The 21,997-nt window shown below is 53.3% G+C and overlaps 1 protein-coding gene across 1 annotated transcript in view; it reads left to right on the top strand.

Moving 5' to 3' along the window:
* Positions 1-21,997, top strand: part of LOC144730312 (protein sidekick-2-like) — a 313,532-nt gene that overhangs the window by 238,620 nt on the left and 52,915 nt on the right. The window contains 5 exon segments of the mRNA XM_078611032.1: positions 1,510-1,657; positions 3,043-3,176; positions 14,911-15,022; positions 19,486-19,676; positions 20,315-20,398. Of these exon segments, the coding sequence (XP_078467158.1) occupies positions 1,510-1,657; positions 3,043-3,176; positions 14,911-15,022; positions 19,486-19,676; positions 20,315-20,398 (669 nt within the window).

The following is a 21,997-nucleotide window of genomic DNA, read 5'->3' as shown; positions in this document are numbered from 1 at the left end:
CCTACACACGCTCACACGCACCTACACACGCTCACATGCACCTACACACGCTCACACGCACCTACACACGCTCACACGCACCTACACATGCTCACACGCACCTACACACGCTCACACGCACCTACACACACTCACACGCACCTACACACACTCACACGCACCTACACACGCTCACACGCACCTACACACGCTCGCATGCTCACACGCTCACACGCACATACACACACACGCGCAGACACGCACGCTCACATGCACACGCGCAGAAAATGCTCGCATGCTCATGCGCACGTGTGCACGACGTTAAAGACAAAGTTCCCCCGTGTAGCCCTTCACCAGGCTGTTGAGGCGAGTGCGGTTTAGCGAGCGCCTGTGAAGGCCAGGGCGGCACACGAGGTGGCGGCATGGACAGCCCCGCCCCGGTCGCCTTTGTCTCCCCAGCGTTGATGTTTACTCACCGCGTAAAACTCATTCAAGGCTGAGTAGCCCTAGGGGAGGCCCAGGACTGGTTCAGATATATCACTCGCCACCATTGCTTAGCTGAGGCTGGGAAAGTCAGTTTACCGGGTTCTTAGCGCAGCGTGTTAACCACTATGCCACCACTCCACGAACGTAACCTGGTCAATGACCTGGAAAAAAATGCCTTGCACCCGGCACACCACATCCAGTTATACCTCTCACTATGGCTATAGCTACCACTCACGTGTGCATTCTACCAGCAACGCGGAGATGTTTCGGCGAGAAATTAAACCCTGGCTTAAACGTTGCATCCAACCACACGCTGCCCTGCAATTAGGGCTGCTCGATTTGCACTGTGCGGGGGTCGGGAGGGGCGCTATGAATATTAAAACGATGATGACGATGGGGGGATCAGGGGGGGGGGGTATTGAAAAATCGAAGTGTCACGCCGCACAGTGGAAACGTCGTGTTACGCGTGGGATCCTGCGTGGGAGAGCATGAACAACAAAATGGGAGATACGTTTTCTCGTAAGCGATCCCTCGGTGTGCCATGCCGCACCCCCCCCCCTCCCCCCACCTAGCGTCTTCGGGGGAGCGCTGACCGCAAGTAGCGAGAACCTACAAACGGCAGCTGCCCACTCGGCATGGTTCCATTCCGATTTAAAGCTTTCGTGACTGCAGGGATTCATCTTCTTGGTTCTTTCGGTAAAGTCACATAGAAGGGAAATAAAAAAAATAAAAAAATTAAACATTATAAAATTATTTTATTATGTTTTATTTTTTTAAATATAATAAAAGAATAAAAAGAACACATAATAAAATTATTTTATTATGTTTAATTTATTTTATTTTATTATTTCCCTTCTACGTGACTTTACCGAAAGAACCAAGAAGATGGTTCCATTCATCAGCGTTGTGCGGTGTCCTTCTCCCGCTGCCCTCGTTCTCCCTGCCTCCTCGGACATTCTCTCTCATCTTTTCACTCTCCCTCGCTCTCTCATCTCCCTCGCTCTCTCCCGCTGCCTCCCGTCCCCGCTCCCTCGTGCGTGGCAGACATGGGGAACTTTGTCGAGGGCGAGCAGAAGCTGTCGTTGCCGCAGGGGCAGGCGGCGGCACTCGTGCCCCCGGCCATCACCGGGTACCCCTCCCCTCAGGTCACGTGGTTCAGGGAGGGACGCAAGATATCGCCTTCCCCGCGCATGTACGTACGCGCACACGCACGCACGCACGCACGTGATGTTTCCGAGCACCTATTAAGACCGGCACGGCGCACGACACGGCGGTGTGGGCAGCACCGCACCCGGTCCCCTTTGCCTCCCCAAGTGCCGGGTGCTTATTTAAGGCCGAGGCGATCTGGGATCGACGCTCCGCCTGGGGTGGGCACCGGGGCGCGCTCCCCGCAGCGTGAGCGGACGAGCGGTAGCCAAGCGTCGTGGCGTTCAAACGCCGACAGCGCGGGAAGTTCTCACGAGGCACGGCTTCGCGAAAGTGCCTCGCGCGCCGTATATTAAGTTGGCAGAAAATACATGCTGACTTTGTTATATTGTCACGCGGAGAGAGGGCAGCGTTTTATTTAAAGCGCTGCAGAGTTTCCTTGAACTTTCTGCTGATTGCATTTGAAAAGAGCGTATGATTTGTCATTGTCATTGATAATGGGAAACGCCGAAGATAAGGCAATCTCTCACGGCAAGGGCGGTGGTTTTGTGTATCTCATCGGATGCTTTATTCCAATTTAATGCCGGCTAATCAAGCCGAAGAAAGGTGCGCGCCTGATGAACACTCTTACAATATGATTAAACCTCCATGTGCCTCGAATCAAAAGCCATCTCGTGCGACGAATAAATAATTTAATAAAGAAACACCGGCAAACGAAAACACTGCCGCCTATTCATCAGGAAGGCCCAACTCTGCGCAGATTATTTTCAAGTAGGCCGCCGAAACAATTTGTGCCTCGTGGATAATGATAATAATAATTGCCACCAGCTCTCCACTCTCCGCCAGTGTGAGGGGAGAAATGATCATCACGATCATTCTTCTGCACAACGGAAAAAGTTGCGGAGGTTTATCATGGCCTTGTAGTTGCTAAGGCTGTTGTTGCTCCTTTTGTCGTTGCCAAATAGCAGCAATGCGTCCCAGCGGCAGCGCAGTTGCCGCTCCTCGTAAGAAGTTTGCGGTTCGAGCCCAGTGGCCGTCCCAGTTAACGCCGCGGGTGGTGCATTAACCGTGGAATTACTACGTACCGTCTACTCCACGGCGGTCGTTTAAGATCCCGTGGTGCCGTTCGAGAAAGAGTAGGCCACGGGTGCCATTGTTACAGTCCGGGTCCGATCAATTACTCCCAAATTCCTCAATTGGGAAAACCACATCGCAACATCGTCCGCTCGCGGCAGACTAATGTTCACTTGCTGACCATTGCCGCGTACGCCTTGTGTCACGTGGAGAGAGCTGCTGCTGGGGGTCTTCTTTGGCAAGATTGCCGCAGGGCTACTCGGGATGTACAACATGGGGAGGGAGCGGTATCAATATTAAGCGACGGTGACGGATTCACTCTGACCACGACCCCTGACCATCGCGTCTCTCCGGCAGTGCGGTCACGACGGAGAACTGGCTGGTGGTGCTGGCGAGTGCCTCGTCGGACGGGGGGCGCTACTTCGTGCAGGCCGTCAACGAGCAGAATGGCGAGAACAAGACCAGCGGAGCCGTCACGCTCGCCGTCGAGAGTGAGTGACCCTGTCACTCTGTCACCCTGTCACTCACGCCATTAACCGTGCGTTCGTTTGCGAGGGCGGTGACCATCTGCGGGAACTTCACAGCGCGTGTTTTCGCTACATAGCTCCTCTCGTGCATGTTCAGGCCGTGCCGCATGTTGTTCCACGTGCCGGGAGCTTCTTCAGGAACTATTCTTGGAACTGTTCCTGGAACTGTGTCTGGAACTGTTCCTGGAACTCTTCCTGGAACTGTGTCTGCGACTGTTCCTGGAACTGCTCCTGGAACCGTGCCTGGAACTGTTCCTGGAACTCTTCCTGGAACTGTCCCGAAACGCGTGCCATTCGGCACGTAATCCAAAGTTTGTCATCATGTTCCTTCTCTCAGTCTGAAGTCACCCTGAACAACGCGTGGTGCGACGCGGGAACTCGTTGGGGTGCTGTGTGAGAAATCGTGGAAATAATCGGCCCAGTTTAAGCGATGGCGCAAAGGCTGTTCACGTTAATATTAATGGCAGAAACGTGGAAAATTTGCCAGAATATTTCCTGCCGCTTTGGCGATGTTCTACCTGTCGACAGTAGCCGCCGCCGCCGCCTTTTCTGCCCGAGCGTGAAGTTGGCTCCCTCCTGTTGCGCCCCGAACACCGCACAGAGGCAGACTGCCGTGGAGTGAGCAGGAATAGATTGACAGGGTGATTCATTTATCGATACCCCATTGATTTCTAATGACGCTGTTACCTTCGTCGCAACGAACGGCTGATTGAATATTGTGAAAGCGATGGCTCCGTGTCTTGCACAGGAACGGAGACGGGAGAGGTGTTAACGTGTCCCAGGACAAGTGTGACAAGATGCAACAAGTGTATTGGGATTGGTGGGAGACACGTAGAGGCTTTGAATTAACGTGTTATTTTTTGTTATATAATGTATCCCTTTTACATTAGTGGGGTGTCAATAAACAGATCACTCTGTATTATCAATGTTCACCTGTGCGCGCGTACGCACGTCGACCGGAGTTTTGCAGAGAGCTGGTGTGGCGCGCGCACGTGTGTGATTGAGTCCGTGTCACGTGAGCGGAAATTAGAAATGCGCTGTGCATTGATTCCCGTTGAGAGCCAAGTGGTGAGTCAGTGTCTCGCTGTCGTGAGCTCTGTGCCTCCCTGGCCCAATTTAAACCCACAGCTAGAGCCCTCCTGGCATCAAACACATGCCCTGAATGTGAGCCACGGGGAGCTTTAATTTGGCGAAATGTTGAACTACTTATTTACGAAAAAAAAGTGCATGTAGATTACATTCACTTTCCGCCCACCACCCCCCCCCCCCCCCAATCTCTCTCTGCATTTGTAAAACATCCTTTGCACATGCCCTCCCTGAACGCGCAGCACTAGTAGATTGGAGGATCCTTATTTCGGGCAGGTCCATTGTGCGACGCTTCTCGTTGGTGGAATCGCACGTCCGGCGAAATGCGAATGCATCGTGGTTTGAGAAACGGCCAAGCGGGAGGCTGGGAGCGGAGGGGTTGGGCGGCGGGCGACGCTGCTGCACCCACGCTGGAATTCGGGCCAGGGTCCTGGCGGGAGTGTACCTGCTCTTTGCGAAAGGGCACCGTGAGCGTCCGCGGACTCACCGGAGTGGACGCGGCTCGGGTTGAACGGCCCGCGTAAAGGGCAGGCCCTCCCGCGGCACGGCGGCCCCCGGGCGCCGCTCTGCTCCGTTGCCCGGGATCCAGTGGGCGGGCAGCGCCGCCAGTAACGCACCACGGTGGCTAGGAGATGTTAACTACCTCGCCTGGTATGCAGGAGGTTGCGGGTTCGATCCCAACCCTGACGCCTGCTGCTGTATATTTGGAGTTTGCGTGTCTCTCTTCCCGTGGTCGCGTGGATTTTTCCCCGAGTCGTCCGGTTTTTCCCTCCACGTTTAGAATCAACGTCACGCATCGAGAGTATTTGGCTGCTGCTATAAATTTCCACTCGTTTATAAGCCACTTTCGTTGAGCTATCATTTGTGGCCAGGTCGCTTCTGAAAAATAGCTGTACGTTGCTCAGTGGGCCTAGCCTGGTCAAATAAAAAATAGTTGTTAGTTAAATGCTGAGCGGGCCATGACCCAGCCGGGTGAACGTTGGAGGGCTTTGTGGACCTCGGCTTTGATTGAGCGCCCCTCGGTAACGGGGTCACCGTGGTTCGTCCTGTCGGTGCTTTTGACGTTCAAACGGCAGGTGTGAATTTTTGTTTTGTTTCTGGTTTATAGCGGATTCTTGGGCGTGCTTTCATTCTTTGTCTCGTTCAAAGTCAAGGCTCTGAACTCGCAATTTACGAGTTTGCTGAAGAGTGAAATTAAATGAAAAGAGCTGCAATTTTTTTTTTTCACGGCGCGCATCTAAACTTTTAATCGAACCTTCACTTTCAGGCACAAATCTTGTTTGGCGTTAATTTAAGTTCGTACGCATCAGCATTTTTTTATCAGTTGAAATGGAATCAAACACACAGCGGCAATTCTGACACCGACGCTGCTAAGTGTCTCGTTCCGCGTGTCTCCCGTGCACCCCCCCCAACCAGCACGATCGCGTAGGCCGGCTCCCCCACTTGTTGTTCGCCACAATGTCCGACGTTTTGGGCCTCGTGCTGGGGATCTTCATCAGTGCGGGTACTGAAGACTTGGCTCTCAGTGCGAGTACATGCCTGCAACGACAAGCAGGCGCTGGTCATCTCCACCGGCACCGCGGATTAATCAACCGGTCAAAGCTGACACGACTTCTCATACATTTCCGGTGTTTCACGCCCCACGTGCCCGGGAGCATCTTCGGTTCTTTTCCTGAAACAGCTCCCCGGCACGTGAAGTGAAACGTCGGACAAAGTGCCGACAAACACGCGGCATGACCCGAACAAGACGTCGGCGGCGTGGAGCGGGGGTAAGGAGCTTTGCCCCCCCTCCCCCCCCCCCCGCGATGTGCGTTGGGGCGCGCCTCCCGCTCGAACGCCGTTCCTTGGGCACCGCCGTAAATCACCGCCGTGGCAGGAGCATGCGATGCGCCCACGAGCGAGGGGCGCGCAGGCCCGGCGTGGTAACGGGAGGTGAATTCGCGTCTGTGGGCGCGCAACTGTCGCGCCGCTCGGCGCGCGGGCGGCGGGCGGCGCCGTGACCCGCCAAAGCGATTTCTCGGTGCCGGTTTTATTGAGCCCGGCTGAGAGAGAGAAAGAGAGAGCGTGACCTCCGACCTGCCCCCCGCCCCCCCCATTCGCTCGTGTGGCCTCCTGGGAGTCTGGACGCTGGCGGTGGCGGCAGAGGAGCGAGTGGCTCGGCTATGTTGCCATTGCTGCTCGAAGCTCAAGGCCGTTCGGCTGTGAGCAATGCCAGGTGGTACCATTCAAACGGTGAACCTCTCCACAAAATATAATCACGATTTACAGCTCTTTGTCAATCCCACAACTGGATGCAGGGGTCGTGGGGGGTGGTGGGAGGTCACAACCGGTCCAGATGTGGACCACCACTGGACAACAATAATAATAGCCGGCACCAACAATTGCCCAAGCTCCGTGGTCCTCTGTATATTACATGTGGAAGGAAACTGGAGCACCCAGAGATAAAGCACGCATGTGAGGGGGAAACACTCTATCCCATACAAACTAAATAGGTCACCATTTTGGCGATAACCAATGCATTCACCGGGAATCAAACTCGGATCTCCCATTTAATGGCACAATGTGTGAAACACACATCGGTCCACCGCCCTGTATAGCGTTCTTGAAATGAACAGCTTTTGCTCAATGTTTTACCTTCAGTAACGGTCAGATTGCGGCGCAGAATAGCCGAGCGCCGGCACCCGAACGCATCGCCGTGCGGCGCATTACCGGAGCAGTCTGATTGGCCCATTGGCCTGGCGAGGCTAACAAGAGACAACCACATCAGGAACACCGCGGCGTCGGTGAGGGCTTAAATCTCAGCAAATAAATTGGAGCCCCAGAACAAAATCGGGGCGACGACTGGAGACGCTAACGTGCGGCGACATCGCCTGACAGGGCCTTAGTACCAGCGCCCCCCGCTCCCCCGGCCGCGTAAATTTGGATGCCGATCGGCAGGTGGATGGGAGGCAGCCGCAGGTAAAGGGACGAAAAACGAAAAGCTGGACGCTGCCTTCGCGTCGGCTGCTCTCGGTGAGAGTTTGAAGAGGTGTCTTCGTCCGGGCCGTGGACGTTGTTGTCGGTCGAGACGTGTCGTGAGACAATGTGACTTTTGTGTTTGGCGGGATGCGGAGTTGATCAGCAGATGAGTTGATGAGGAGTAGATGAGTGGATGCCATGGGACGCGTTAAACTCTGAAATATTTTCACGGGCATTGCTTCTAACGGCCCCTTCTCCCCCCCCCCCCTTCCCCGTCGTCCCTTCGTTGCCGCACCACCGCGTTTCATTTTGTCTCTTCTTCGTTCTCTCTCTTTTTCTGTTTTTCATGCCACCATCGCCTGCCGGCAGAGCGCTCGCACAGCGGTAAGGCCCGGCGACCCCCCCCCGCCCCCTTGGACTGTTCGTTTCCCGTGTCTCCCTCTTGAGTTTCTTGATGGATTTCGGCTGCCACCCTCTCTCTGGCAAGCGTAGTCGTGCATGGATGTTGTGACGCTTCCCAACGTACGCCGGTCCTCGGAACTACGTTGACGGGTAGCAGCTGTCAGGCCAAAACCGAGTCTTTCACATCGGCAAATATTCCTTTCGGCGCTGATTTGCGGCTCAGAGTTTGTTTTTTGGCATTGACCCTTCGATTGATTTGGTCCGGTTCTTCTACGGTTAGTCCCGAATAGGAACACAACTATATTGGGAAATGTCGTTCCTATCGGACCGTGTTCGTGAGAGATATCGCAACCCGAAACGACAGCGGCATAGGGAGACAGGCGGACAGGGCTTTGTTGGAAAACGTTAAAACATTGCCCGTCTTACAGTTCCAGTGCGGTAGTTAAGATGTTTGCAATTGCCAGTGCTTCAAAACTGCAGGAAGCAGTATATAAATTTCGCAAAAAGGTCTATTTACGACCCACGCGCTGCCACGATGATTCTTTGCCCATTTGGCTCGATGTTTTCAATTTACCAAAATATATCCCGGAGGAGCTCATAGTCATTTTAGACACAGACAAAGATGCCACGCATAGCTTCTCACAAACCGTTGGGGCAAGTGCTGTTAGCGAGCACCTAGTCGGACCAGGACGGTGCGCTTGTCGGTGGTGTGGCCAGCACCACAACGGTTGTTTATACACCGCACCAGGTACTCACTTAAGGCTGAGTGGACTTAAGGGAAGCCCTGAACCGATTCGGATATTCACCACTGATATTAGCCAAAGCCAGAGACAAAGCTCTCCCGTATAGCCTTAACAGATTTTTGGGGCAAATGCTGTTAGCGAGCACCTATGAAGGCCAGAACGGCACACGAGGGGGTGGGTGGCCAGCACCACTCCTTTGCCTCACTAATGGTGATATTTATACACCACACCGGGACTCATTTGAGGCTGAGTTGCCCGTGAGTGGGAATCGACGTGTGCCATACACACACACGCACGTGCACATTGCCACGTTGCTCCGTCATCATGAAGCGTACACCGCCGGTGGAAATTACGCTGCTTCATTTCAGCCGGCTCTGTCCGCACCCGGCACACCACATCCAGTACACCTACAGCTACGTCCGTGGCATATGCCACCGACTCCCAGGTCCGCCAGCGACCACACCGGAATTTTTTTTTACATCATCCGTGAAGGCCCGGGAAGCGTCGCGATTACCACGCTAAGTTCACTGCTCGCCCAAAGCACAGCCACGGATGGCGAGGGGACCTCACGCGGCACCGCCGCCGCTTGTAAATAGCCTTCCCGTGCGTCCGTGCAGAAATAATGCCGCGCGTGCGAGCGCGTGACCTTTCCCTAACTACGAGTCTCGCAGGGCGCGCGGCACAGGGCGACCGGCGGCGGTCACGGGAGGGGTGCCCCCCCCCCCCCCCCCCCCCCCCCGTCAAAAACCACGCCGTGCGTCCCACGCCGCTCGACGTGACCCAACCGTCAGCCGGCGCCGGTTTAGGTCCGGTCGGCGCACATTTCATCTCTCCCCTCCGTCGTCGTTGTCGTCTGTCCGCTGTCTGTCTGCATCCCGCGATGCTGTCGGGGAGGGTCCCGCGACTTCTCGCCGGGGGGAACAGATAACGTGGGGCGGGGGGGGGCTTTGAGGGGCACCGCTGGCTTTTACGTAGCCACTTTCCCCCCCCCCCCCATAATGCTTCCGACCCAGCCGCTGCTTCGCTCTGTGTTGACATCGCGTTGCTGTGCGTGCGTCCCGCTCGTTCTCGTGTGAGCGCGCGGGTGCGAGGTGTCGGTGCGGGTCTCCGCGCGCGCCCACTTTGGGGCTCGCGTCAAGGAGACTGAGAACAAGTAGACCCCCGTCTAGCCGGTAACGGAGTGTTACGCCGAGTGCTGTTAGCGAGCGCGCGAGGGGCGGGTGTGGGTGGCCAGCACCACGCCCGGCAGCGTTTTTTGTCTCCCGAGTGGCGATGTTTACACGTCGCACCAGGTATTATTTTGAGGCTCAGTCGACCTCGGGGAGGCTCAGGACCGGTTCAGATAACCTCCACCAGTGTTGGTGGCCATGAGCGGTAATCGAACTCGGGTCACCGGATTCATTGCGCAGCGTGCGTTAACCGCTAAACGACCGCTCCCCACACACCCGCGCACACAGCAAATGATGACCTCACACCAGCGCATGAACGTGCACTCATGCCCGCGGTAACCGGCACGCGGCACGCATGTACACACGCACGTACCCACGCGCATATGCATGCACATACACACGCGCGCGCGTGCAAAATTAAGACGAAGTGCGTTCCCTCCTGGTGAGGAATGGCGCATTTTCTTTTTCCATCGCGGCTGAAATGTATGTTTTTTTTTCCGCCCGGCTGCACCCTCTCCTGCACTGTGGTTACAATTTCTCCACTTTGGCATCTCGGGGCAAATTGCTTGTCTTGCGGCGTGAAATGTGGGCCTGTGTTTAAGGTGTTGAGGACTTAATGGCACGGGTTTAAAGGGAGATGGAGAGCGCTTGGTGAGAAGCAAAGCGATAAGCAAGCCCCCCGAGCTCCGGTCCCGCCAGAGCTCCTCCTGATCGCGCCAAAACGTTTATTCATCGGCGCGAGGCTGCAGATAGGTTTTTTTTTACGGTTTATTAATAAGACACCTTGCCAATTCTTCACATTCGCCAAGCATTTTGTTTGTTTGTTTTTATTTACATTTACGCCGATTGGATCGCATGCAGCAAACGGGGAAAGAGAAGGAGAGGTTCAGACAAAGGGGAGAGGCGTGCACGCGGGATGAGCGGTGTTTATCTGGCGACGCCGTCAGACCACGGTGCCGGACACAGCCCCAGACGACAACGGGCCTCGTCATGAAGGCGGTCGGGAGATTTGGCCCGCTCCTTGCCGAGCCTCGGATTGTCTCTCGTTGCCGTGCTCAGCGGTGGACACCTGTAAAGTAAAGAGCTTTTCAGCTCAGCGGATTTCTCAGGGGGTAAATTAAAAAGATTCTGAGATTCTAAAGATTCGGGCTCAGAGCAGAGCGGAGGAAGTGAAGCCTGCGCGTCGTGTGGAGTTTTCGTGCCGTGTGGAGTTTGCGTGTTGTCTCGAGTTTGCGTGTCATGTGGAGTTTGCGTGTCGTGTGGAGCGGTTGTGCTGTTGTTAGAGCCCTGCGCTACGAGCCAGGGCACCCGAGTTTGATTCTCGCTCATGGCCAACAACAGTGACAAATATCTGTACCAGTCTTGAAACGGTCCTGGGGCTCCCCAAGGTCGACTCAGCCTTTAAAACGAGTACCTGGTGCCATGTGGACAAAGGCAGTCGGGCTTTGTGTTGACCACCCACTCTCTCATGCGCGTCGCCGGCCTTCATGGCTAGCACTCGCTAACTGCCCTCTCCTCAAGAGTGTTAAAGGCTATACGGGGGAGCTTTGTTATTGTGTGGCGTACGCGTGTCAGTGCTCTGTGTGTGAATGGTGCGTTGCCGTTCCTTCCCTACGCTCGTCCCAAACCTTTCCTCTGTCAGAAAGAGTAAGGAGCCGGAGTGAGACTTCCCCCGTGGGGAGGGAGCGAGCGAGCGAGAGAATTTCGCAGTCACTTCCCCCGATAAGCGGCACCAGCGCGTCAATTTGTTCAACGCTGAGCGTAAAATTATACACCCGACGACTAATTAATAGGAGCAACTTAGACGTCTTTCAAAAAAAAGATGTATAGATCCGGAACGTTTAGCGCGCAGAAAAATAAAGATTCCATCGCACGGCGCTCGCTTCATGGCGTCCGACGTTCGCTGTTCCCGCGGTGACGCAGGGAATAACTCCGCGTGGCGTTCACCCCGGAGCCGTCGGAGCTCCACTCCTCTTTATTCTCATCCGACGCTGTTTGTCACCGGCCCTGCTGACAAATAATAAAGCTACAAGCGCCCCATTTGGGCCTGGAGGGATTAATTAAACTCTACCTTTATAAGCCCGTTCCCGATTTCCTGTCCCGTCGATGTCACGTGGGAGTTGTGCAGAAACCATCTCAATCAATCATCGCACCATCCCCCCTGCCCCCCACAATGCCCCCCCCCCCCCACCACCCACTCCCCGCCCCCCACTGGATTTGGAAGTCCACAAAAAAGAAAATACACGATGGATTTATCTGTCAGCCGGCATGGAGTTTCGCTTGACGGGCAATTTCTTCAATGGGAAAACGCAACCCCCCAAAAATACGATGAGCTCTTATCCTGCAGCTCCGAACGCATTCTACGCCATCGTGGAAAATTGTGGTGAACAAGTAAATGTTGTTGTCGTAGACTCGCACAGAGACCCATAGACACACACGCACGGACGCGTAGACACGCATAGAAACCCACAAACTCGCACAGAGACCCATAGACACAGAGACACATAAAAAGAGTAACAGAGACACATGGACTCACAGAGAGACCTACAGACTCGCACAGAAACCCAAAGACACAGAGATTCATAGACTCACAGTGAGACCCACAGACTTGCACAGAGACCCATACATTCACACATAGACCCATGGACTTGCATAGAAACCCGGTGAAATCCTTTGAGCGCACATCACCGTAATTGTTAATTATATTTTCTCGTTATGAATCTTTAAACTCGTCAAACAGTGCAGGACAGGGTGCCTACGCAACGTGTCTGAAATATTTGAGATTTCGGCTGTTTTCCCCTTTAATGTAAGCAGGGTTTCATGTTCTAGGCAGTGTTCAGAACCGTTTCAATTTCTTAATTTTTATTACGTTCGTGTATTTTTCTTGCCCCCCCCCCCCCGCCTATATTAAAACACCGTATTCATCTCCTGGGATTTGGCGGTTCAATTACAGTGCCACCGCTGGCATCTCCGCTCTGAGCGGAGAGCGATCGAATAAAATCACCGCCCCCTGGAGATGCTGGGTTCGATGGCACCTGCAATGAAAAGCGTGGCGGTTCTCAAAGTATCGCGAGTCGATGACCTCACACCAGTGACTGCACAACAACAACAAAAGCCATTGGCAGTTACCAGGGTATCCCGAGAAAACTGCTGCGTACAAGTGGATGAGGCTCTAAACTTACACAACTAAACCATTTTTTTGTATTTTACCAGGTCAGGCCCCTACATTGAGACGTAGGCTTTCGCGACCAATATTCATAATAGAGGTTTGTTTTTCTTGGGTTACATCGCTTAAGTATAAATGTGTCAAATTTCGATTTAAAGCTTTCGTGACTGCAGGGATTCATCTTCTTGGTTTTTTCGGTAAAGTCACGTAGAAGGGAAGTAATACAATAATAAAAATAAAACATAATAAAATAATTCTCACGACGTTTCGGCTACAACGCAAGCAGCCGTCTTCAGGTCTTCAGGTGAAGACGGCTGCTTGCGTTGTAGCCGAAACGTCGTGAGAATTATTTTATTATGTTTTATTTTTATTATTTTATTACTTCCCTTCTAACGTGACTTTACCGAAAAAACCAAGAGTATAAATGTGTCGTTAACCCGACACCACCCGGCACGGCCAATTAGTAAGGTTCGTCACGTAAGCAAAACGTGACAATTGGGTTCTACTTCAGCCCACCGGCGTGTTGGAGAGTGAGTCCACAACGTTTACCATTGGAGTACCGTGATGTTTCCGCGTCACGGTAATTACGCCCAGCATCATCGAGCGACTTTGCTAGAATTGTGAAGTGAGCTACCCGATTTCGGTCTCAAACAGAGCAAGATGACGTCAAAGCTGTGAGCCAATCAGGTGCAGACAGCAGAAGGGGAGTTTATTGTAATTATATAACAGTGGATTTATACTATGAGACCTCCTTTACCAGTGGCAACATTTCTAATAGGTTTTTACCCTTTCAACTGGTACAAAAATTGACACCAATACTCTGATAGTGCGCTGTTTTTGAGTTTCGATTTAAAGCTTTCGTGACTGCAGGGATTCATCTTCTTGGTTCTTTCGGTAAAGTTACGTAGAAGGGAAATAATAAAATAATAAAATAAAACATAATAAAGCAGCCGTCCTCAGGTGAAGAAACTTTCTTCACCTGAGGACGGCTGCTTGCGTTGTGGCCGAAACGTCGTGAGAATTATTTTATTATGTTTTATTTTTATGATTTTATTATTTCCCTTCTACTTGACTTTACCGAAAGAACCAAGAAGATGTTTTTGAGTTGTACGCCTTTTGGCGTCATCTGGTCCAACACCATGTGAGACTAGGCTCTAAGGAAAGCTGTCTCGGGTGTGGACCAATCAACTTCAAGGACAGTGCATATCATTACCATTATCAGAGTTGTTTTCTTTTTGTTTGCATTTTGACTGCTTGTGTTGTGGTTATTGCAAACATGATGCCTTGTATAAAGGTGTCAGTTTTTGTACCAGTTGAAAGGGATAAAACCTATTACTAAACAGTGGATTATGTTCATCTGGAACAGATGGGTTAATCACTTTTCACCAGTATGCGATGCCTTTACATTACTTCAGAATGTGTTGCTTTTTTTCAGAAGCGATCACAAATGATAGCTCAACGAAGTGGCTTATCAATCGTGTGTAAACTTACAGTGGCAGCCAAATGCTCTAAACCGGAGGACCCGGAGAAAAATCCACGCGACCACGGGGAGAACATGCAAACTCCAATATATACAGGCGACAGGTTTTGGGATTGAACCCACAACCACCTGTATACAAGGCGAGGGAGTTAGCATCTCGCCACTCAAAGATCCACACGGATAGATTCCAGAATCCATTACTGTGCATTCATTTTGGTTGTGCATTTATTTTCGCAAAATTCCAGCTCTGAGAATTAAATAATCAGTTTCACTATAGTATTACAAACATTACTGTCATATGCTGAGCAGGTGGGTAGATGCTGCCCCTCTACTGTGTGGACCAGGGGTCACTTCAAAGGGTTTTTAGAGGTAGCGCTGTGATATCCACTTCCAAGGGTCATCCTCGAAGGGTCACAGCGGATTCTTCGTCTCGCGACAACGCAACGTGGGTTGCGCAGTCGGCCATGACTCGAGATGGTGGTCTGGACAAGGCTGAGATCTTTGCACATGCAATGCGGTGGTCACACATGATATGCATGCAAGGCATGATGGGTGTCGTGCCTTCCTGCTCTGCGTGAGAGCACACGTTTTTGCATGTTATTTTCCGGCGCGATTGGGATATACATATCTAGCAAACAATTTTTTTTAATTCTGCTGTTTGAATTGTGTCGTCCGTGTCGCTGATCCCGCGCAGATGGGGAGGGTCCGGCCGACCCCATCGCCCCGGAGATTGTGGTAGCGCCGCGAAACACGAGCGTCAACGTGGGCACGTCCGAGGTCACCCTGCAGTGCGTCGCCAACGCCAGGTGAGGGCTCACTGCGCGCCGCGGGGTCACAGATAGTTGTCGTGATAATTGTTGTCGTTGCATTCGTACGGTGTTGCTTAAAAGCCTCGGCAACTCAAAGTGCCCCTCCATAGCATCTCATCTTTTCAAACTTTTGAAGGGCACCCCCGGTGGCAGCTGTCCCTGTGCAGCAGGCACGTGGTGTCCGCCGCTGGCCGATGTCACCACTGGGATTCTTGACCCTGACCCCAAGGCTCGCTGCGATTTTGTCATTCATGGTGCGATATATTAATTGTCACGATATTGTGATTATCGCGATGCCGGTTTGCCAAAACGTTGTAATTGTGTGTTGCGTTGTAATGTTTTTGTGCTTTGCTGTACTTCCTCCGATGTGAATAATAAAATGTAAACATTCTCCCACCGCAGTTAACTGCTCAACATAAGCCGGCCACGAGTCTTTTAACGGCCACAAAGCTACGACCCACGTGCTGCCAGCTTACGCACACGCAACCAATGAATTATATTCACTGTAACATGATGATGTTCACAGTGAGCTGTCTTTGAGCGTTGCACTGGTGCAGAGTAGAACCAAGCGACCCTGACCGCGCTCACTGTGCGCGTTGCCTCTGGCACAGAGGACAAAGCGGAGCGCCGAGCGTCGCCCATAAGCACCGAGCGGACGTTTGTCTCCATAGCGGCTTCGCTCACTCTCTCATCGCCTCAGCGCTGTGCGCAGTGTGGAACCTTAGCGGGAGAGGCAGGGTGATCGGTCCCAGCACGTGGACGTTTTTAAAGTCGGCCCTTCGTTGAAAAGGGGGGTGGCAGGGAGGGGCCGGGGGGGGGTGGAAGGGGCGGCGGGGGGGGGGGGTCGACGGGAGGTGGCACGGGGCGGTGGTGAGGGGGCCGGAGGGGTGGTGGCAGGGCGACTCCAAATTGCGCTCTTAAGTGCGATTGATTTACAAATAAATAAACAATCGCTCCCAAATTAGTGCGAGGTGATGCAGATTAATGAACCGGCGTTGTTGCCAGCGACGCAGCTTTGTGGGATCTCGCGGTTGTGGGACCCCCTTGCCCGCCCTCCCTCCCTCCCATCGTCGCGCCGCCACCACCCGCCCGTCCGCGTGACTGATTCTCTTGACTCCTCCGTGCACTTCAGGCCGGTCTCCGTAATGAGTTTAATAATTTATTGCGCTCTGCGCCGCGGGCTCGCCAGGCCGCTTGCGGTGGAGAGCGTCGCCACTGCGCCGGCTGCGGTGGAGGCCCTGGCGGGAGGGCGCGCGCGCGTGCCGGCGCGTGCCGGCGCAGACGGGGGTTTCTTCGCGGTGACAAGAAAAAACGAATCTAAATTAAATAAGTAAAATCCCGCGGCTGTGATGTGCGTTAATTAGCCGGAGCCCTCCCGTCACATTACGCCGGCGCCCGTGGAGGCGGCGCTCGGAACGTGCTGTGCCGCGAAAGCGCCCCGCGCAAAAACGGGGGCGGCCGCCCCCATCGCCGCCTCTTTGTTCACGACCGCCGATTCGTGATGAATGCCCGACAACGCCGGAATAGCCCTGCGGAGAGCCTGGCCCCGCCACGCCGGATTGATGCACCGGAAAGGCGACTTATGTTCGACGTGCGAATTTGTCACGCGGGGTTAGCCTGCCGATTGTGTGCGTGCGTGCGAAAAGCAAAACAAAAAAGACAGAAATAACAAAAGTCGGATTCATCGGCGACTAGCGTGGAGAGGCTGTGATGCGTCGTGGGTGAAGCCATCGGAGCGCCGGGCGTGTGTCCCGTTGTGGCTGGCGCGGTTCGGTCACCTCCTGGCCGGTGCGGTGTATTCCCTGGACCACGTGGGATGGTGTTACCGCCGGTTGCTCCTGGCCTCCGTTGTTTACACAAAGCAGGGCTTATGAATTCAATATCTCACAATAGCGGAAGAGGGGGAAAACTCCCTCGTGCCGAAAGCTCCCTCATTCCACCATCCACAGGCCCATTGTGGGGCCCTCCTTGGTGTGACACCTGGGGCAAATTGACCCTCTTACAATTGGCCCCTTCCCAGCTTTCCCAGGAAAAGAGAGGATGACCCTGGGAAAACCAGGACAGGTGGCAACCCTATTGCCACCTCCCCACCAAGAGGCCGTCCCCCGTGCCTCCCGTGCCACGGTGAATGGACTTGGCTGTGGTTTTGTCTCCTCTGCCACCAAGTCTCGGCTCCCTCCGTTTCGGCCCTTCCCTGCACCGGCCCTTGCCGTTGATGTGTGAGCGCGAGTCTGAAAATTTAGCACAGTTTCGTGGGATTGATGCTCGCCGTGTTAACTGCCACACTGCTATTGCTTGCCGCTACAAACTGAGAATTCTCACAGCGACACCCTAAATAGATTCCATAGTGTGCCTGTGCACACCTGTGTGTGCGTGCGTGCACGCGTGTGGTTAGCGGAAGTGTTGTGGTTAGTGGACCGCACTACGAACCCCGCGGCCTGGGTTCTATTTCCGCTCAGGCCAACTTCGTTGGCAAATATCTGAACCGATTCTGGACCTTCCCAAAGTTGACTCGGCCGTACCCATTTGTGGTGTGCAGAGATCGGCACTGGACACAAATTTGACTGCGCGTGGTGCTGGCCACACCACCCGCTCGTGCGCTGTGCCGGCCTCGATAGGTGCTCGACTCACAGCTCTTGCCCCATCAGCCCGTGTGGCTATATCGGGGATTTTTTGTTTTTGTGTGATTCTGCTGACAAGGTTACCACGAACAATTAATGATGTAATTGCCACGTGTTTAAAATTAGTGTGTGAACCCATCTATTATTCAACATTTGCGGCTGTAATTGGTAAATTGCTAATGTGCGTTTGTTACAATGCGTGTGTTTTCAAGTGATTATTAATATTTGAAAAATCAATTTCTAGTTGGCATTGCATACATCTTTCTTGAAACCGCAGCAAAATAATTTCGAGTTCGTGTTCTTGGCTGGGAAACTATCCAAACCCCTGACCCGGCTCCCCCCCACCACGCTGGTCAACCCGGCCGGTTGGTGGAAAGGGGGCGGTGGGTGGCCCGGTGTAACACGTTAAAAGAACTCCTGCCCCGATTAAACCCGGGTATAGTTTGGTCCAGGCCAAACTACACCCGGGGGTTTAAACTCGACTGGGCCAGACCATACCCGTCCAGGCCAGAATATGCCCCATGTGAAAGTTCAAACGGACTTTAATCGATATCTAAAAAGCGTATAAATGGAAGTAAGAATCTCAATTTGATCAATTTAAGCATTTTTAGGGTTAGGGATAGGGTTAGGGATAGTGTTAGGGATAGGGTTAAGGTTAGGGTTAGGGATATGGTTAGCGTTAGGGATAGGATTAGGATTATTATTAAAGTTTTTTTCTGGTTGAAGCAATCAAAGTCTATGTGTTTACAGTTTTAAATAAAATGTTGGAAAAATGTAGTAATTCATGTGTATATCGTTCAACACTATTACTATCATGGGGGTATGATTTGGCCTAGACGGGTATAATTTGGCCTAGGCCATAATATACCCCAGAGTATAATTTGGCCTAGGCCATAATATACCCGGGTATAATCTAGCCTAGGCCGTTTTAACCCCGGGTATACTACGGCCTGGGGGTATACTACGGCCTGTTACACCGGGACCGTTTCCGACGTCGCTCGGCACTGAGTTCAGCTGTGGCTGGAAAATCAAACTCGAGGTCGCCGGGTTCATAGCAGGGTGCGCTAATCACTGCGCCACCGCTCCGCCCACCCACCGTTTAAACGTATTTATCGGTAATTATCGGCGGAGAACGGTGACTCATGGGCATTTCGTTTCCCCGTGAACAAGGACTCATGGATTTTATTCGTAAACAAAAGGGGAATGATCTTTTTTTTGTGGCATTGTATTTAATTGGCTGATAATTTGCACCGTAATTGGTTGGTGGCTGTTGTGGTTGTGTTGATAGATCTGTGCCTATTTGGGTCCCATGTTAAACCATCTTGCGTGATGATGACGAGAGAGGAGGGTGAAGATACTGTTGTTGATGATGATGAAGATAAGGATGATGCTGATGATGATCTTCTTCTTCCGTACGGCTGATATAGATGCAAGCAACAACTACAATTTGACGTTCAGGTGGTCAAGCCAAACAACCCGCATCAGGAGTAGCGGAGTGTATCGCTTCGTATTTGTGGATCGACATTGCATTGTAATATGTTGTACGGTCTGCTCTGGATGACCACAGTCGCATGTTGAAAACTTTTTAATTTTTAATTTGTGCATCAGGTATCTACATCTGCAATGGTTTGTGCAGCGGGTGTGGTTTAGGGTGGCCCATGAGCTTCGTGGAAGATCAAATCCAGGGGTTGATGATAATGATGACAACGGACTTGACAATGATGATGACGATGATACTGTTGGCGAAGATGAAGATGATGTTGCTGCTGGTGCCGTTGACGATGACGAGGGACGATGACGATTAGCGTGCGCGTGTAAACGACGGCCGTGCCTTCCCAGGCCGGTGGCACGGCTCTCCCTGGTGTGGAGGAAGGACGGAGTGCCGCTGCACAGCGGCATCAGTGACTGGGGCCGGCGTCTCACCGTCCAGAACCCGGGCCTCGGGGCAGCCGGTGTCTACGAGTGCGAGGCCGTTCTCAAGGGCAGCAGTGTGGCACCAGCCTCCGCACGTGCACACCTCTCCATCATCGGTGTGTGACCGATCATTACGGAAAGACGAACGTCCCCCATCATAGCCTTTAACAGACCGTTGTTGGGGCTCAGGGCTGCTGTTAGCGAGCGGCGCCTGTGAAGGCCGGCATCCGCACGCGAGGGAGTGGGTCGGTGGCCGGAACCACGCCCGGACGCTGGCGATGTTAACACACCGCAACCGAGTACTCGCTTGAGGCCGAGTTGACCTTGGGGAGTCCCAGGACCGGTTCAGACAATCGTCACTGGTGTTGGCCGTGAGCGTGAATCGCGTATTGCGCTACGAACCCAGCGACCTGAGTCCAATTCCCGCTCGCGGCCAATATCGGCGACGAATATCTACATCGGCCCTCGGCCTTCCCCTTAGACAACTTAGCCTTACATATGTACCTGGTGCGGTGTATAAACATCGCCATTGGAGTGACAATGGCGGCCTGGCGTGGTGCTAGCCACACCATCCGCTCATTTGCTGTGCCAGACCGGCCTTCATAGGAGCTGCCCTCTAACAGCACTTGCCCCGTGTGTCTGTCAAGGCTACACAGGGAAGCCTTCTATGTACGGCGCGGGTGAATTGATCAAGTTGCTTGGTGAAGGTGTGGTGTAGATATCAGAGCCCCCTGTCTCCCTCCACCTTCCTCAGAGCCACCGTACTTGGTGCTGGAGCCCGAGAGGCACATGGTGGGAGAGGTGGAGAGCATCGTGGACATCCCCTGCCAGGCAATGGGTACGGCTCACGCGGCAAACGCGTTACACACGACACACACGGCACACGCGGCACACACGGCAAACCCCGCACTCACGGCACACGCGGCACACATGCTCCATGCACCACACGCTCCATACACCACACAGCATGTGATACACACTAACACCACACACTATGAACCACACACACACACACCATACATACATACACTAGAAATCACACCCTCTATACACCACATCCTTTATACACCACACACACACACTACACACCTACACAGCATGCGCCACACACCATGAACCACACACACCATACGCACACTGCACTATACTCCACGAACTCCGTACACTGCCACACCATGCGACACATGCTACACACACAGCACACCTTACACTCTGCTGCACCCACCGCACACAACGACACGCCATGCACCGCGCGTAATTAAAGAGTGGCGCGTGCGTACGCGCGGGTGCTCGCGTTTTGCGAGGAGAGTGCGGGGAGGGGATTTCAGAGCCCCCCCCTGGTTTTTAAAGAACCGTTCTGTAAACGCGCCCCGCGCGTATTGTCAGCCGCCTCTTTATTCTCAGATCGCTCCGTTCGCCGCTGACAGGTTTTTCATTCCGTTGCGATCGTTGTTCATCAAACCGCCCCGCGATGGCGAGTCGAAACGGAATTGGCCGGGTCGGTCAAACACAACGGCTGACAGCGGCCGCTCTGCACGCTTCCTCCCAGCCTCGCTCGCCCGCTCGCAGAACGAGCAAAACAAAAAGGAATGTCCTTTCACATGGTCTCCCCTCCCCCCCACCAACTCCCCCCCCCTCCTCCTAGTCGCTCTTGAGCGTGGAATCCTCCCGCTCGGTGCGGGTGCTCGCAGGGCTTAGTTTTAGCCACAGCTCGTCCGGGACCGAGCTCCAGAAAATATTCCACGTTTGAGTTTATTTAAATTGGTTTTCGCGGATTATCCCGTTTAGCCAGTTGCCCGGATATCTTACACGGGAGATCAGGGGGCGCTGCATGAGCACAGCGGCAGCAGCAGCAGCAGCAGCAACAACAAAGACGAAAAACATCGACACAGCAGACGACGAGTTCAAACAGGGTCCTTCAGGAACACTGCACAACTCACAAACAAGGCGTTCAGTGGTTGTAAATGAAACACGCGCGGCAGAAAGTGCAGATACAATGTGAGAGCAAGAGGTGCAGGTGCAAGTAGAGCTCTGCATTTGAGTCTAACAAGTGACACGAACCCACCGCTGTGCGCGAATCGGAAAAGACGGTGAGAGCACGTGAGATCAAGAGGCGCCGGTAAACAAGTTAGGTACGGGTGCAAGCAAGCTCTGTGTCTTGGTTTCATAGTGAAATTAAGAGAGGGGGTGACGTGAAGTTAAACCTACGCTGCCAGCCCTTTGGGAACCCGAAGCAGATATTATTTTGGGCCGCCCCCCGTCACCCACCCTCCCCCCTTTCAATTGATACAGTCCTATTGAGACGACATACGGGATACAGACGAGACATATAGACATGTGGGAAGAGAAGAGATCCGCAGGCGAGGAGAGCTGCTGCCAGATGGGAAGACGGTGGCAGAAGGGAGAGATTCATTGGCGTTTTGCGGTAGTCAGTGTT

Source organism: Lampetra planeri, chromosome 35 (assembly GCF_965212315.1).
Source record: "Lampetra planeri chromosome 35, kcLamPlan1.2.h2, whole genome shotgun sequence".
In the NCBI taxonomy this organism is placed as follows: Eukaryota; Metazoa; Chordata; class Hyperoartia; order Petromyzontiformes; family Petromyzontidae; genus Lampetra; species Lampetra planeri.
Note: the sequence above shows the minus strand (reverse complement) of the source record. Positions and strands in the feature narration are given on the sequence as shown.